The 15,394-nt window shown below is 42.0% G+C and overlaps 1 protein-coding gene across 7 annotated transcripts in view; it reads right to left on the bottom strand.

Moving 5' to 3' along the window:
• Positions 1–4,177: 4,177 nt before the first annotated feature.
• Positions 4,178–15,394, bottom strand: part of vav3 (vav guanine nucleotide exchange factor 3) — a 116,383-nt gene continuing 105,166 nt past the window's right edge. For 4 of the 7 annotated variants that reach the window (XM_074621368.1, XM_074621369.1, XM_074621367.1 and 1 more), the window contains 2 exons: positions 10,519–10,670; positions 4,178–8,215 (listed from right to left, as the gene is read on the bottom strand). In XM_074621368.1, the coding sequence (XP_074477469.1) occupies positions 8,171–8,215; positions 10,519–10,670 (197 nt within the window). In that variant the 3' untranslated portion in view covers positions 4,178–8,170. Of the gene's footprint in view, positions 8,216–10,518; positions 10,671–12,847; positions 12,929–15,394 lie in introns of all 7 variants that reach the window. The other 3 variants (XM_074621365.1, XM_074621364.1, XM_074621366.1) reach the window with 1 other exon arrangement.

Below are 15,394 nucleotides of genomic sequence, written 5' to 3'. Positions count from 1 at the left end.
CAAAAGTATTGAAATTTGGTATGGACATACTTTGCATAAGTATCTTATAGTACAACTTAAAAAAAAATTAAATCACATGAAAAATCACACTTTTTATTGATATTCAAAGACAGGAGGAAGACAGGACAAAATCAAGATTTTTGAAAAATTAAGAAAAATGCTAACATTATATTTATTAAATGTTTTCCATATGAAATATATTTTTTTACACCGCATATGTGTGTATATCTTTGATATTCAACTTGTTATGAGTTCATAGATACCTAATACTTGATTTTGCTCCTTATAGTTTCAGAGATACAGCCATTTTCTTTTTCATACTTTATCTAGTATTTGGTAGTCCCATGTGCCCAAATACTAGATATAGTATGATAAGGAAAACTCACTTTCCAGCCAAATGGTTGGACCAATTTTGAAAATGTCTTCACATTTGTGCTTAGGCAATCCCAGTTGTGGGTAGAAATGGGTTAAGACAGAAAGAAAATCTGCTTCCAGAGGCATAACATTTGGCAGAAATAGGAAACAAACAGTTTCTTTTGAGTCATTGCATGTGGCTCCGTGTCAATACTTCCAAGGAACTATCTGAGAGTTAAGAGCCATGGGCCTGATTTTTCACACCATTTCATGATCTCACAGGTTTTCAGGACTGTCTTGGTTATACAGGCTCCATAGATGTGGGTCAGTAGGGGCCTACTACGTTGTAAAAGTGAAAGCGAAACTTAAAAGCAACACATTCTAAGATGATGTAAAACTGAATGATTTTCTTTTTAGGGGAAAACATTGTTTTGTCCGGGGTGAAAACCCTGTGCTTTGTGTCCCATCCATCACCCACAACCATAAATCTATAACCTCCGACCTCCACCTTGTATGGAGTTTCACACTGTCTACACCACAGTGCCTGACTTCTGCTTCTGCTCCTGTAATATTTACTACGGTCGCTAAAAATCGCTGTTTTCTTTTCTACCTTCTTTCGCTGATCTGCCATGTGAATAGACGATAAAACCTACTATTGGGCGTAGTAGGCCCCTATTGACCCACATCTATGGTGCTTATAGTGACTGAAAACGCCTATTTAATAGCCTGACGACAGTCTAATCGGCTGCTCTGGAGCAGGTGCAACTCGATGTTTACCACTGGCTTGTTAAGCAACCCCTTGACTATGATGTGTTTTGTCGTGTTGGCTCGAGGAATGACGGGACGGGAAGCTTGCGTCTATTTCTGTGCTGTCATTTATTATCTGGATAGGAACGGAATAAATATATATCACAAACGGGCCATGTTTCACAGCAACCAGCAGCATTAAGCTACTGGGAGATGGCGCTCATGAGCCACTAAACCTCCACTGCAGAATCTGTCACAAAGTTTGAGTGTGTAGTTTGACGTGTTGGGGCCACACACTGTGTCTGGGATTCTCTGATTTGAAAACAACCTCACTATATAACATATCAGCCACCCCTGCTCTTATACTATCAGTGACAAGAGCTTCTCGTTCTACCGGTCTCAACAACACATCTTCAAAATCCATTTCCTATCAGACAGGACTGCAGCAGTCCAAGAAAGTTGCTCCTAACAGTCTGTGAGTGCTGTGAAGAGGGCTGATGTCACCGGCTCTCACCAGCCATCTGTCACACTGGTGGTCCGGCCTCAGCTGGAAGTGGACCGGTGCTAGATCCAGTCTGGCCCCGGCCAAGGCCTGGTGGTTATTTAGTGCGGCGTCTCTCCTCACCCCTGCAGTGCAAGCAGCACCGACTGCTCCGGCCCGCCACTACTGATCCTTTCGCTGCCCGAGCCTCGGTCTAGCTTCAGCAGCGGCAGGTAACCGGGCACCAGATGGCCGAAGAGACCACCACCCACACAAACACACACACGCGACCTGCACATGCATCATTTTTTTTTTTACCAGAAACAAACAGTAAGCACCAACATATGGTCTGCTTCTTGCACACACTTGTTCAACTATTCCCTGCATGTTTTCACACACCCACTGTACTGTTAGCGTTCACCTTTTTTTTTGCATTCGTTTTAACTCGCTATATTTAGAATAACTCGGGCCCATTATTGTCGGCAAGATAGCGGCAACAAGACCCGCCGTTTATCCCCACATTCATTCACACCTATTAGCCAATAAGCTGGTGAGAAACAGCACCCCACTGGCTGCAGGTTATTTAAGTCCTGTGGAGGGAACAGCAACAAAACACGGCAGTAACACCGCAGCAGCCATTTAATGAGCACTACTATACTTCAAGGACTCCTAATTTTAGCCAGGAAGTCACTTCTGAGTCCGCTGAGCAGACAGAGAGGAGACTGACCACGAACAAGGCCACAGACTCAATTACACTCTTCTGGGTTTGCTGACAAGAGTTGGCAGCTATGAGCAGTGTGCTTCCTGTTGCTGCTTAGCTGATGACGACAATATTAAAAAATCACAATCTGTAAATTATTCATTATTAGTCCATCTTACTAAAGAGCTATTTAGAGGTTGCTCTCGAGTTTGAAAATGTATAATTATGGTTATGAATGAAAGGGGTTTATTCATTTGAATATGCCATTTGAAATTTGGATTTACTCAATAACTCAAAGTGATTCATTACTCTGACTCATCATTAAATATTTCACCCAGCACAATATGCTTCTGCAGGTCCAGTGACTGAATTATTATTCAAAATCCTTGTGTATGAAATACATAAACTGACATCTTGGAAATTAACTAAATGTTACGCTGACTGCATGGTTCACGTTATTTGTCAGGTTTGTAGTGATGGAGTATTCAGATACTACTAAAGGTTAAAGTAGTAATACCACACAATAAAAGTACTACGTTACAAGTAAAGATACAAGTAAAATAGTCAAGTCAATTTTACCCTGATTTTCAGTGGTGGAATGTAATAAGTACATTTACTCAAGTACTGTATTTAAGTATTTTGATGTACTTGTACTTTACTTAGTATTTCTTACGTAGCCCAATACCACAAATCACAAATTTGTCTCTTTATAATCCGTACAGGATACAACACCCTCTGTCCTTGGAAATGTCCTCACAGTATGTAGAGTAAAACTCAGTAGCGAGAAATTGGTCCGTGTCTGAGTTATATTATTATTCATAATATTATTACAGAAGCATGTTATGTTGTATCAGGTGGAGTTCATTTTAACTACATTACATACTGTAGTTGCAATGCCTTATTTTTATAGATGTCCCTCTCCATTAAAAAATGTGTTTTGCTTATTGTTTCTTCATCTTTGAGCTTCACTGTGCAGAATAATAATGTATGTGTTTACATATTCATACATTCTGGGGTTTTCAATGAGGGAAAAGGAATAAATGCAATTTTAAGATATTTAACCAGTTAATTTTTATCGATATCGGAAAGATATCGGATAGAGAATTATTATTCAAAGCAGTTTATTCATATACGGTCTGGGGGGGAATTTTAATCTGTAAAGTCACTACAAACTACAGCTGTTTCATAAATGTACAACTTTTATATTATAAATATTTGTTTGAATAGTGGTGTAAGTGTATAGTAGCAGAAAGTGGTAATATTTGTAGAGTACAGGTACCTCAAATTTGTACTTAAAGGTACAATTGATAACATTCAGCCACTAGATGTCCCATTCTCCCTCCCCCTTTCCACTGCATTTACTTCACAACAAGTCGTTGCCAGACACTTACTGTCCACATCCGTTTGTCCACACTAACTGGTGGCCCAGAGATACCCCATGATACTAACATCATTTTACTATTCGCTCACAAGCCTTGTTAGAAGTAGGAACCAAACATCAGATATCTTCCACGGAGATAAACAAAACATTAAATTTGAACACGCCAACATTTTTACAAACCTAATTTTTTTTTCTCACAAAAAGCCTTAATTTTATTTGGCACCTTTCTAAAAGCTCTATGGATGTGTGTTGTTTTAAATTTTTTTTTTTTTTATATTTGTCTACATAAAAATGTTATCATAAGACCTTTAAGTAATTAACACATGTAGGAAGGTTTGAATGTCTAAACCTAAAACTACTCAACAGACGCAACATAATTCATAAGTTAAAGTGTCATAAAGTTTAAAAACACACATTCTACATGATCTGTTTGTTTTTCAGTGAATATTACTCATTTGAACACTGCTGATAACAGTTTACGTTGGTTGCAAATCAAATATGACAAAACAAAACATTACAAGAAGCAATGTATATCTTTATTTTGTGCTATGTACATATTTTACAGTATGGTACAGCAACAATACACGGTAATGCTACACAGTCGAGATTGCACGGTTTTAGAGTTAGGCCACAGCGGTCGGGTACCGTGGTTATGAGACGACGACAACAACACTGAGAGTGTACAGTAAGTACAGCATACATCTTTGGCTTCATAGGGATAACAGAGCGAGAACACAGTGAGCATTATAACACAGAGACGGAGGGGGGGATGATTTGTCAATGGATTAAGGATCGATTTTCAGCCCCAGAGTCAAACAGGTATTATATGACATATTTCCTTCATGTATGGCTGGTATTATGTTTCTGTTCAGGTTCCTGCAGAACTGTCCTCTCATGTCGGTTAAGAAGATTGGATCCTGAAACCCCCTGCTGGGCTAAGACTTGCCCGGCCCTAAATCCTGTCAGAATGTTTCTCCACACGTACACGGTGTGTGCCTCTGCATATGGACATAATCTGCACAGGCGCTCTATATGAGGAGAGAAGGAGAGCCGATTCCAATTCATTCTCTAATTGGGATCATCTCTCTCCCAGTCTATGAATTTGTGTTAAAAATTAAACCAGTCCTCATTTTTGTGGTTGTTTATAGAGAATCAGACCGCCTCTCTCTCTCCCTCCTTCTCTCTGAATCGTCTCCTCCCGCCAACATACAGTTACAGCCTACAGAGCGTCGGGGGTGAGGGACGGAATACAGAGAGAAGACAGAGATTGGATGAAAGATAGATGGAGAAGGAGAGCAGTAAAGAGAGAGAGAGAGAGAGAGAAGGAGAAGTGACAAGGTGAGATAGAGCGAGAGAGAGAGGAGCCGACAGAGAGATGGATGCAGCGGGGTCGCCGGGGTGAGGAGATGGTGTAATGATTAGATCACAGATACCCTTGAGCCTTCCTCCCCGTCCCTCCTGCACACACACAACACACACACACAAAAAAATCTGGAAGCGCACTCGGAGTGGAGGAAGGCCTCCAGTTGTAAATGGCCCCGCTGTCAGAGTTCATCTGGGCGGAGGAGGAGCGCAGGAGTGGATTACCGGAGTCTGCGATTAGAGAAGCCTACTCTCCAGTTCTCCCAAGACGGGAAAAAGCGCTTGAGCCGCCTCACCCAAGATTTCCCAAAGATGTTATAAATGTGATGTTTGAGTGCTCGGAGACTGCAGACATTTTGGGAAGCAGGAGGTGGAGGAGAAATATCATCCTCAGGGTTCCTACTGGACACACAATCCCTGGAATATCAGGACATTTTGAAAGAAAGTCTGGTAGAAGTCTACCTGCATTACTAATCATGACTGTTCACTTCTTTAGAAAACTTCAATCTTGTGTGATTTGATACTTGTCTATTCGTATCCTCTCACTCACAGCAACAAGTCTGAAGCTGATGCTACATGCTTCCTAATCAGATGATGTCATCTCCAAATTTAAGGCTCGGAGAGGAGGAGGAGGAGAAGATGTGTTTAGGATGCTTCCATCTAGTGGTCACTTAATGACACTGTTGATAATTTGGAGAAACATATGACACATTTCTCCAGTCATTCTCCAGTCCAGTATTAAACAATATAACTGAGAAGAAAAACATATTTTTCCATACATATTATAATGGCATTGAGTGGCAGGGCTGGCAGGGGGTTATTAAGGAGTTTCAACCATAATGGCTCCATTAAGCGCACACAAAAGCATATCTTTACAATAAATTAGATTCCCAATGGCATGGCTACAATGAGGTGCATGGCAGGGGAGGATGACGGCTTTGAATGGGGGCTGTTACCAGAGGCAGGCTCCACTAGTTAGCCACATGACAGCTAGTTAAACTTCTCTATTAGCGTTGAAACTTCTGACTTCATTCAATGTCTAATACATGTTTTCACTTAAGTTGTCAACTAGAGAATGAGTCCTCTTTGTAAACTATCCCAACATTGTGTTTTATGTACATTATTAGTTTCCCTTAACAGGAAAGAGATGGATGCTTTTTGTAAAATGTCACGCGTAGGCGTGTGTGAAAGTATTTGAAGAGCGAGGGGGAACAAAAAGAAGACAAATAGCCAAAGAAAGCAAAGACATTTTAAGGACGAGTTCAAAGAGTTTTCTTGCTTTCTGCCCGTTGTGTGAACAGAAACCATGAATTAAATAAAAAAATCTCAATATGTACATATTTCAAACACAGAAGTATGGTTTGTATCAACACCGTGGCTGAGATTAAAACATCGCTGCACAAAGCCAACAGCTGGGGATTTTCTGGTCTCACCTCCAGACATAAGTTGATCACTATTTGGATTCTGTGTACGCTGCCTCCGTACTCCGTCTGTGACGGCACGCTGGTGTGTGTTAACACCACGAGTGTGTTGCGCGGCGTGTTTTGCTGTAAAGGTATTTATTCCCTCAAATGTGGGAAAATCCTCTTTCACTGTGGATTAAGGAGACAGTGTGCATAATGTATACAGGGGGTGAGGGTGGGACACAGAAAAGGAGAGGGGGTGAGAGGGAGGACATTTAGCAGGAAGATATAAGCTGCGGGAAAAAAGGTTTCTGAGAGCCGATATCAGTCCTTTTGGATTGAAGTGTTAATACTTAAATACCTTTTTTAAGTTTGATGTTTTTCTCGCCGGAATAAATCCCCTAAATTGCGCGTGTTTCTGCACAAACTTGAGTAAAACCAGCCTCTAAAATAGCAGTTATAGGAGAAGACCCGGTCTCAACTAACACTTTGATGAACGTTTCGATGCATAATCTGGTGAAAATGTTGCAAAAGTACAAATCTGGCTAGATTCCACTGCAGTACTGCTCATTTCGCAAGAATGCAATCAATCGAACTGCATCGTATCCATCATATCTGTAGATGATGACTAATCAATTCGAGACCTGCTGAGCAAAGCAAAGAAAATGAGAAAAACAAAAAGAGGAACAAAGTTTGTGTTTCATCTGCTTTTCTTTTTATGTGAAGGGGACAGGTGGCTTCTAGGTAGTGTGGCTTGTTCCCCGACTAATGCCTCCGATAAGATAAACCCTCGGCGAATGGGCTCCTGTCGACAGAGCTGCCACCGATAAGAGCGGAGGATCGCTAACGGCCAAGACAACTGAAAAACATGAGAGGCTGGGCTGCAGATAAAGAATGTAGGAGGTGGGAGGAAAATAGGAACAACAGCGATCAATTGCTGGCACGGTGCAGCGATGCTATCCGACGCCATCCCTCTCTTACATCTCTCTGTAAGAGCGCGTGTGTGAGGCGATCGTAATCTGAAGGGGGAGGAGAGGTGGGTGGTGTGTGTGTGTGTGTGAATCTGGGTCATCAAGTCATCAATAACCACCTGCATTAGTGGAAGAAACGCACAGGCAAGGTCAAAACTGACTGAAATCCCTTCAGAGAGAGAAGGGGATGAAAGAAAAACAGGATACAGTGTGGGTCTTTGTCGGATCAGATGTCTCTATTCTCACAGGGGGGGTGGTAGGGAGGATAGATGTATAGATGGATGGATGGATGGGTGAGTGCATGAATGGAGGAGCGCTGTTTGAGTATCTACTCTTGACAGTCTGGCGACGGCCGACTTGGCCGGCAGAAACAGGTGGGAGTTGAGGGCTGGCTGGTGCAGAGAGAGGAAGGGAGCGCGGGGTGAATTATGGATGGATGAATTCAGGAAGGGAGGAGGGGGGTGTCTGGCGAGGGCTTGTGCCCCGCTGACAAGCAAGCTGCTAGTTGGTGGAGTCACTTAGCCACACAGAGTCAACCAGAAATGATGGGGCATCTTCGCATCCGCGACGTACTGCGGACCTTTTTCTCTCCCAAAGGCCTTCGTCGGCGACAGGACTCCATCGAGGAGAGCGAAGCCGCCCGCTCTGCTCGGAAAAGTAACACTGGGGCAAGCAGCGGTGCAGAAGCTGTTTGTTACTGTTCACAGTTTGATTACTCCACTGCTGCTGCCGGTCTTCCTTCATTTTACTATTCTTCCCAAGTCGGACCTTTCACTCCTCACCCTCCTCTACGTATGTGGACGGGAACCAGCCGACCTGAGGAAGAAAAAAAATAGGAATAAGAAATCACACAGGCGTAATTAATGGTGTACTCCCTTTCCCTCATTTTTGCTTTTTCTACTTCAGATAGTGATTTCATACATTTACCAGAATGCCTTTTGGCAACCCACAGGGGGAGAGCAGTAGTAACAAAAACATCTTTTACATGCTACTGTTGGCGATACTAAAGGCATCAGAATAGTGAGCCTCAAATAAAATTAAGCCATTTGTCTTGCTGAGGTCCAACGGGACATTTATTATCTCCGCCAGGAGGATCGCGGTCCGCGACTAATCTCGCATACTGCTGAACCAAACGGCCTAATATTTTGGGGTCATTTAAGGCTGCATGCTCAAGGACCTCTCGTGGTTGCAGTGACTCACACATCCTCAAAACACCTTTTATTGCCTGTTTGATACTGCCATTGATTGCCTGATGACTTCGCAAGAGACAGTGGGGGGCGGGGGGACAGTTTGCTCGGTAGATTCAAAGCCTAAATAAACGCTTCAAGTCGCGGTTACACCCGTGATGTCCACAGGGGCGATTTTTTATCGCGAGGGATCACCTCATTTCCCAGCATTGGACGCTTAATGGGCTGCCACTAGACACAAGGCGCCTGATTGGACGAACGCTTTCCCTCGTGGGCTGCTGCTCCCAGCTTTCAAACCGGAACCAACATGGCGGCTTGTTTGGAAACTTTCTTCTCCTATATTATGAAAATAGTTCACTGAAATGTGTTTCTGACTTATCTTGACTAGATCAACAACGGTTAGTTTAAAAATTTCTAGGGAGTTTCCAGAGGCGGCGAGTCGCGCCAGACGCCCCTGATTTGCATAAAGTAGCCTAGACCTCAACTTTATGCAAATGAGGAGCGGGCTACATGACGGTCCGTCTCTCGAATCGCGCCACCACGCTACCAGAATGCATTGCACGGCTGCTGACGTAGACAATGAATGGGAAGCGTGGAAAGGACGGAGCCTGTGGACATGTACCATGAGACGGAGCTGGGACGTGTGCCTGTACAGAGCCATAGATTAAATGTGTCTGTTGCGTGAGACGTGCGAGTGAAAATCGTGTCTTGCAGTCTAGACGGGGGGGGGTTAGCCAAATGTGGGCTGTATTCATTCAATCAAACATTACAGCAGTGGTCATTGCAGATACACCTGGTGGAGATCTGCACTCTACTCAGTGCACTTTTCTAGTTAATGACTGCTTTTAATGACAAACATACACGCTGGCAGTCATTTTTTACAATCGGAAAAAGCCAAATCATTATAGGCTTCACATATTTGGAGAGCTGATATCTTGTGCCAGTACGATAACTACACGATGAGAGCCTGATAGTACATAATACTAATTGAAAGGTTATAGTGATATAACCCTAAAGTGTTTTTCAATTGACAGATTCAGCCAGCTCTTTCCCAGCCAGCCCAGCAGCAGCACCGATTGTTTTCACTGGTTGAAGGCTCTAAAGAGAGTCTAACAGCTCTCGACAGACTCTAGTTTAGTTTTCACCAGAGCAGCATCAACACACACACACACACACACACACACACACACACACACACACACACATCAGGCTTAGTAAACGAGAAAAGCTTCTTCATTTACAACAGCTGTTCACAAAACACACTCGCGGCACAGACACACTGCTGAGGGCTGCGGCACACACAAACAAACACAGGCTGAATTTGTCACTCAGTCTCTCCTCCGCTGAGCTAAAACGCAGCGCATGTGAGTGGGAGTCGGTACATACATTTCTCTGCATTTAGAAGCAGGATTTTGTCAACGCTGCATGGCTGATTATAAAGCGCTCTTGGTATTGGATGGGAAAAATTCATGCATTTAAGACACAAGAGCAGCAAATGAACTCTTCCAAGCGATGATATTGGGAAACAGAAATGTTGGAGAGGTGTACATGACAGACTAAAGATAAAACAGGCTAAATCTGAAGAGTCCCCTTCCAAGTACCTGTAGACAAGAATATCTGCCAAATCTCATTTCTTCAAAGAGACAGTTTTTAGCGCTACCTAAAATTGGATTTAAGGATTTAACAGCCAGGATGAATAAACAAAACTATCTGAGTGAACACAGCTAATGGAAGTTCTGAAACTTTTCTGCCCTGATTAAACATCACTTAATTTAAACATAAATGCAGTGCAAAGCTCCATCAAATGGAAACTAATGAAAAAGGGCACAACAACCTGCAAGCCAATACCAGCCCTCAGAGAAGATTAGTTTCCCCATTTGTATTTGGTGACGGGAGGCTGTGTTTTATTGGCATCTTAAGGCCGCCACTTACCCTGCCGTTGACCTCGCCCCTCCACCAGCCGTTGGCTCCCGACTTCGTGTAGATCTTAACCACGTCGCCCTCCTGCAGCGAGAGCTCCCGGGTGTCTCGTGAGCTGAAGTCGTACCGCGCGATCGCCACACCGATCACTTTAGGAGTAAACACTAGAAAGAGAGAGAAAGAGAGGCGGGTGTTAAAGAAATATATATAGGACATTTAGTCCATTCAAGGTTCGAGATGCGTTTGAAAGACATTTAAAAACAGTTTCAGTGTTGACATATGTACACACACACAGATGTAGATGGTTGATATTTTTTCATTCACCCTGAAAAAACTCTATCATCCTCCTCTCCTTTCTCACTTTTCCTTAAGAAATGTGAAAACATCTGCCAACTTATAGTACTAGTAGTAGTGAAAAGTGAAGCCAATGCTGAAGTGCCTTAAACCTGCATTCTTTCCAGCAGGGGGCGACTCCTCTGGTTGCAAAAAGAAGTGTCATTGTATAGAAGTCTATGAGAAAATGAGCCTACTTCTCTCTTGATTTATTACCTCAGTAAACATTGTAAACATGAGTTTATGGCCTCAATCACTAGTTTCAAGTCTTCTTCAATACAGCGTGATGTTCGTTTAGTAAATTATGGTCCCATTTAGAGAAAAGTAGACTCTAAAGCAGGGGATGCTTTAGGGCGTGGCTACCTTGTGATTGACAGGTCGCTACCACGGCGCTGTCCGGTCAGGGAGTTGTCCTTGTTTTCGTCTTACAACTTTAACCCTTTCACAGTATTTTTTCAGATCATGAAAGTTAATATTAACATTTTGGTTGCCTAAAAATGTCTTATTCAGCGTTCGGTTGTACTTAGCTCCACCCTCTCGTGTCAAGTCTGGTTGCAAAAAAACAAGATGGCGACGACCAAAATGCCGAACTTGAGGCTTCAAACCGTAGAGTCCACAAACCAATGGGTGACGTCACGGTGACTACGTCCACTTCTTATATACAGTCTATGAGTAGTAGTAGAATTTATCTGATACATTTTTAAAAAGTCTACTTCCGTTAGCATACTGTAAATTTGAATATAAATGTCAGTATTCAAATATTCAGTCAGTATTCAATATTAGCCTTAGCCCAGATATAACTTAAGCGTTTACTATAGAGGAGATTTACACATCACTAAATAAAAAAATGGGATTGTACCACGCAAACTAGTTCCTACGTAGAGATTAGCTAGTTGTTGCCAAATGTTTCCACCCGGTAACTGCCAGGTGTCACTGTTGCGTAGCCAGTTCAACTGACAAAGCTAACGTTAGCTTGCTAACATATGAAATATAAGATTAAAGAGTTAGAATGTGGTTGACACGTGACCTGCCGCCAGATAAAATGCTGTTTGCTAGCCTGAGCATGTCGGCTCTTTGTTTTGTTTCCCACCTAACATTCTTATCTTTGGAAGTTGTGCTGCAGCGTGTAACGCTATACAGTGACTTCCTGTATTACCTAACATTAGTTGATTGCTTTTAATTGTACGGCTCTACAAATGTCTAGTAGAAACCTATTTACATGTTACTAAAGTCTTCACTAGCTAAGACGTTTCCTCAGTTTTAATGGTGTAACCTGATTGAGTAAGTCATCGGTTTGAAACTCGGCAGGACTAACTGATAGAGAAGTGTGTCCTTGTAGCTGTGTAGTGCATTGCTTTAGTGGAGTCGAGTGTGCTGACAGCTGTGTGTGTGTGCGACTAGACATCCTGTCGAGGAGACGGCAGTGTGAGAGACAGCTGTGGAGACGGTTAGCTAGTTACCTCTGCTCCATCCCACCCTGCCGGCTTCCTACCTCCTCCAGACACTGACTGGTGGGTCGGACTGGGCTAAGCTGACAGGTGGAAATGGAATGTCAGACCTCTACAACCTGGCCGTGGGGAGAGAATATCTAATATAGAGGAGCTCTGTGTATTTGGACACCTCCACCTTTACTTTGACAGACAGACACACACAAGCAAACACACCCCATCTCCGAAAACACCTCCTCTCTCAATAGCTTCTGATCTTACATGCACACACAAATTAACATGCATTACTAAAAACAAACAGTCCTTATTCTCCACACAGGATGGCATGTATGTGCACACCACTATGGAAGAGGTGAAATGGTGCAACGGGAAGCTGGACGGCAGATGTAAAGGCAGAGATTCAGAAGATGATGTGAATGCAACTGAGCTACAGCCAGCATGCTAAGCAGCCTTCAACATGAAAGGAAAGAGAGAGAGAGAGAGATAGTGTTAGAGAGAGGCAGACAGACAGACAGACAGACAGACAGAGAGAGAGAGAGAGAGAGAAGCAATACCTGTACCTGACCAGAAGGGAGCAGAGGAAGGAGGTACAAAGCTGTAGCCGGCAGGAGTTACAAAAGAGAGGCCGCAGAGCAATGGGGCTATGGCGGGGCAGGCCAGGCAGGGAGCGCAGAGATGCGAGAGAGAGAGGGGAGAGAGGGCAGGGATGGGGGGAGGATGGTAGAAGGAGAGAGAAGCAAAGGAGAAAAAATAAAACATGTTTTTTAAAATCCCAACTCGGAGGTATAAAGAACACAGTTGCATCTTTGATAAAAAATAAATGACGACAGGCACAGGACGAGCTCCAGCGAGGTGTATACCTTATCTACACAGCCACGGGTAGCAGTTCTTTCTCTAATGGTTAAAGGTGCTATTGATAACATTCAGCCACTAGATGTCACATTCTCCCTCGCCCGTTCCATTGCATTCACTTCACAACAAGTTGTTGCCAGTTGTTAGTTGTTCCACACTAACAGACGACCCAGAGACACCACGTGATACCAACGTTGTTTTACTAATCGCTCACAAGCCTCGTTAGAAGTGGGGACCGAACGTCAGATATCTTGACCCGCCAAAAATTTGAAAATGATTAATTCACAATCATATATATTTGTTTCAGGAAAGTCCATACTTTCATTCATCACCTTTCTACCAGCTTTTTAGATGTATGATGATGTTTTTTTTTTTTTTTATATTTGTCTACAATAATGTTATCAATAAGACCTTTAATTGTAAAAGTATTTACATTGTTTGTCTTAATGTGTTATTAAATTAAATAAAATTTAACTTGAATATGAGGGATCAAACTCTCAGTCTGGATTGAAATTTCATTGCTTGTGTTTAACAAAGACAAAAAAAAAGGATTGAAAGGCTCTTACTTCTGAAACTGAAACACAAAATCCACAAAACCTGGCTTTTATAAATTTACATAATACACTTGTAGGAATGAAGTGGTGCTCTAAATATAATACGTTTTAAAACACGTTTGTGACATTTAAAAATTTGCAGTTTGGAGTGCACTTTTTGTGTTTTGGTGTTGGAAAATTGACAGATCGTCTTGACTGTTTTGGACTTTCAATGTTTTCACCTTAATTCAAATACACATCACTGCTGAGATTTTGTTGAAATATAAAGTGATGTCACATCTTGTTTCCAATTCGCCAAAGGGATGTCTGCATCATTAATGGGCGACGACAGCTTCACTTGTGCATTTAATTGGGAGGAACATGCGGTGCACTCACAATTACAGCGTAGGGAATACATTTCTATTTGCATATTTATAAAGATAATCATCCAGCTGTAATACAGCCACAACTGCAGATACACATCTTCCCAAATGTCCACTGACGGATACGTTTAACTTGACAACTTGTCAGACAATAGCGTTGCTGTATTTTGTATTTATAATTTATTTTTTTATGTGGTCTTTCTGAAGCTCACATGTCCACAGTGCAGATTTCTCTACTTTTGAAGGACTAACTGTGGCTTTACCTGGCAAACAACTTGAGCAATAACCCACGTTTGTATTTCTATCTCTCCTCCAGGCATTGATCTGGTTCCAACAATGTGAGTTGGCAGTGTCAGGGACTCTGGGGAATAGAAGTATTAGTACCTTAGTCTTTATGGATAAATTTGAGTCCACTGGGTTATTTTGGAATGTCAACATATGGCGCAAGTACAGTCAGGAGAAAATGCTGATGCTACAAAGGTTTTCCTCAGTAGAAACAGTATAAATTCAATAGAAGTAGTTGGCTAAATGGAAGCCAAGGAATGTTTTTTTGTCCAGAAAAGTTTAACTGGGGTGAACAAAACATCCCAGTCCTGATGCAGGAATTATTTACACTGTCCGGGCAACGGAAAAGTCTCATTCAAAATACATTATATAGAGTCTAGACAGATGCAAGAAGTTAGAAGGTGATAGTTGGCTTATAAGTATCATGGATGGATAATCAAATGAGCCTACTAGGCACGGAGCCTCAGTATGAACATTTGTTGTTGGCAAATAAATTAAACAAATACAAAAAGAGACACAAAATGACTACAAGGACATAAAACGAACACAAAGAGAAGCAAAACAGCTACAAGGGAATGTAAAATGACTTCATAACAATGCAAAATGACCACAAAGAGATGCAAAGCAACCAATGAGAGAAGCAAAAAAACTACAAAGTGACATAAAATGACTACAAGTAGAATCAAAATGACTACAAAGAGACACCAAACGATTACAAAGACACTAAAAACAACTACAAAGAGATGCAAAATGACCACAAAGAAATGCAAAACAACCAATGAGAGAAGCAAAACAACTGCAAAGAGACAGAAAATTACTACAAAGACACTCAAAACAACCACAAAGAGACACTAGACAACCTCAAAGACACAAAATTACTTCAAAACGATGCAAAACAGCCAATGAGAGAAGCAAAACAACTACAAAGAGACACAAAATGACTATAACTACAAGCAAAACAACTATAAAGAGATGCAAAACGACTACAAAGACACTCAAAACAACCACAAAGAGATGCAAAAGGACTTCTAAACGATTCAAAATGACCGCAAAG

The sequence above is a fragment of the Sebastes fasciatus genome, chromosome 21, assembly GCF_043250625.1.
Source record: "Sebastes fasciatus isolate fSebFas1 chromosome 21, fSebFas1.pri, whole genome shotgun sequence".
In the NCBI taxonomy this organism is placed as follows: domain Eukaryota; kingdom Metazoa; phylum Chordata; class Actinopteri; order Perciformes; family Sebastidae; genus Sebastes; species Sebastes fasciatus.
This window is presented reverse-complemented; position numbering and strand designations above follow the sequence as displayed.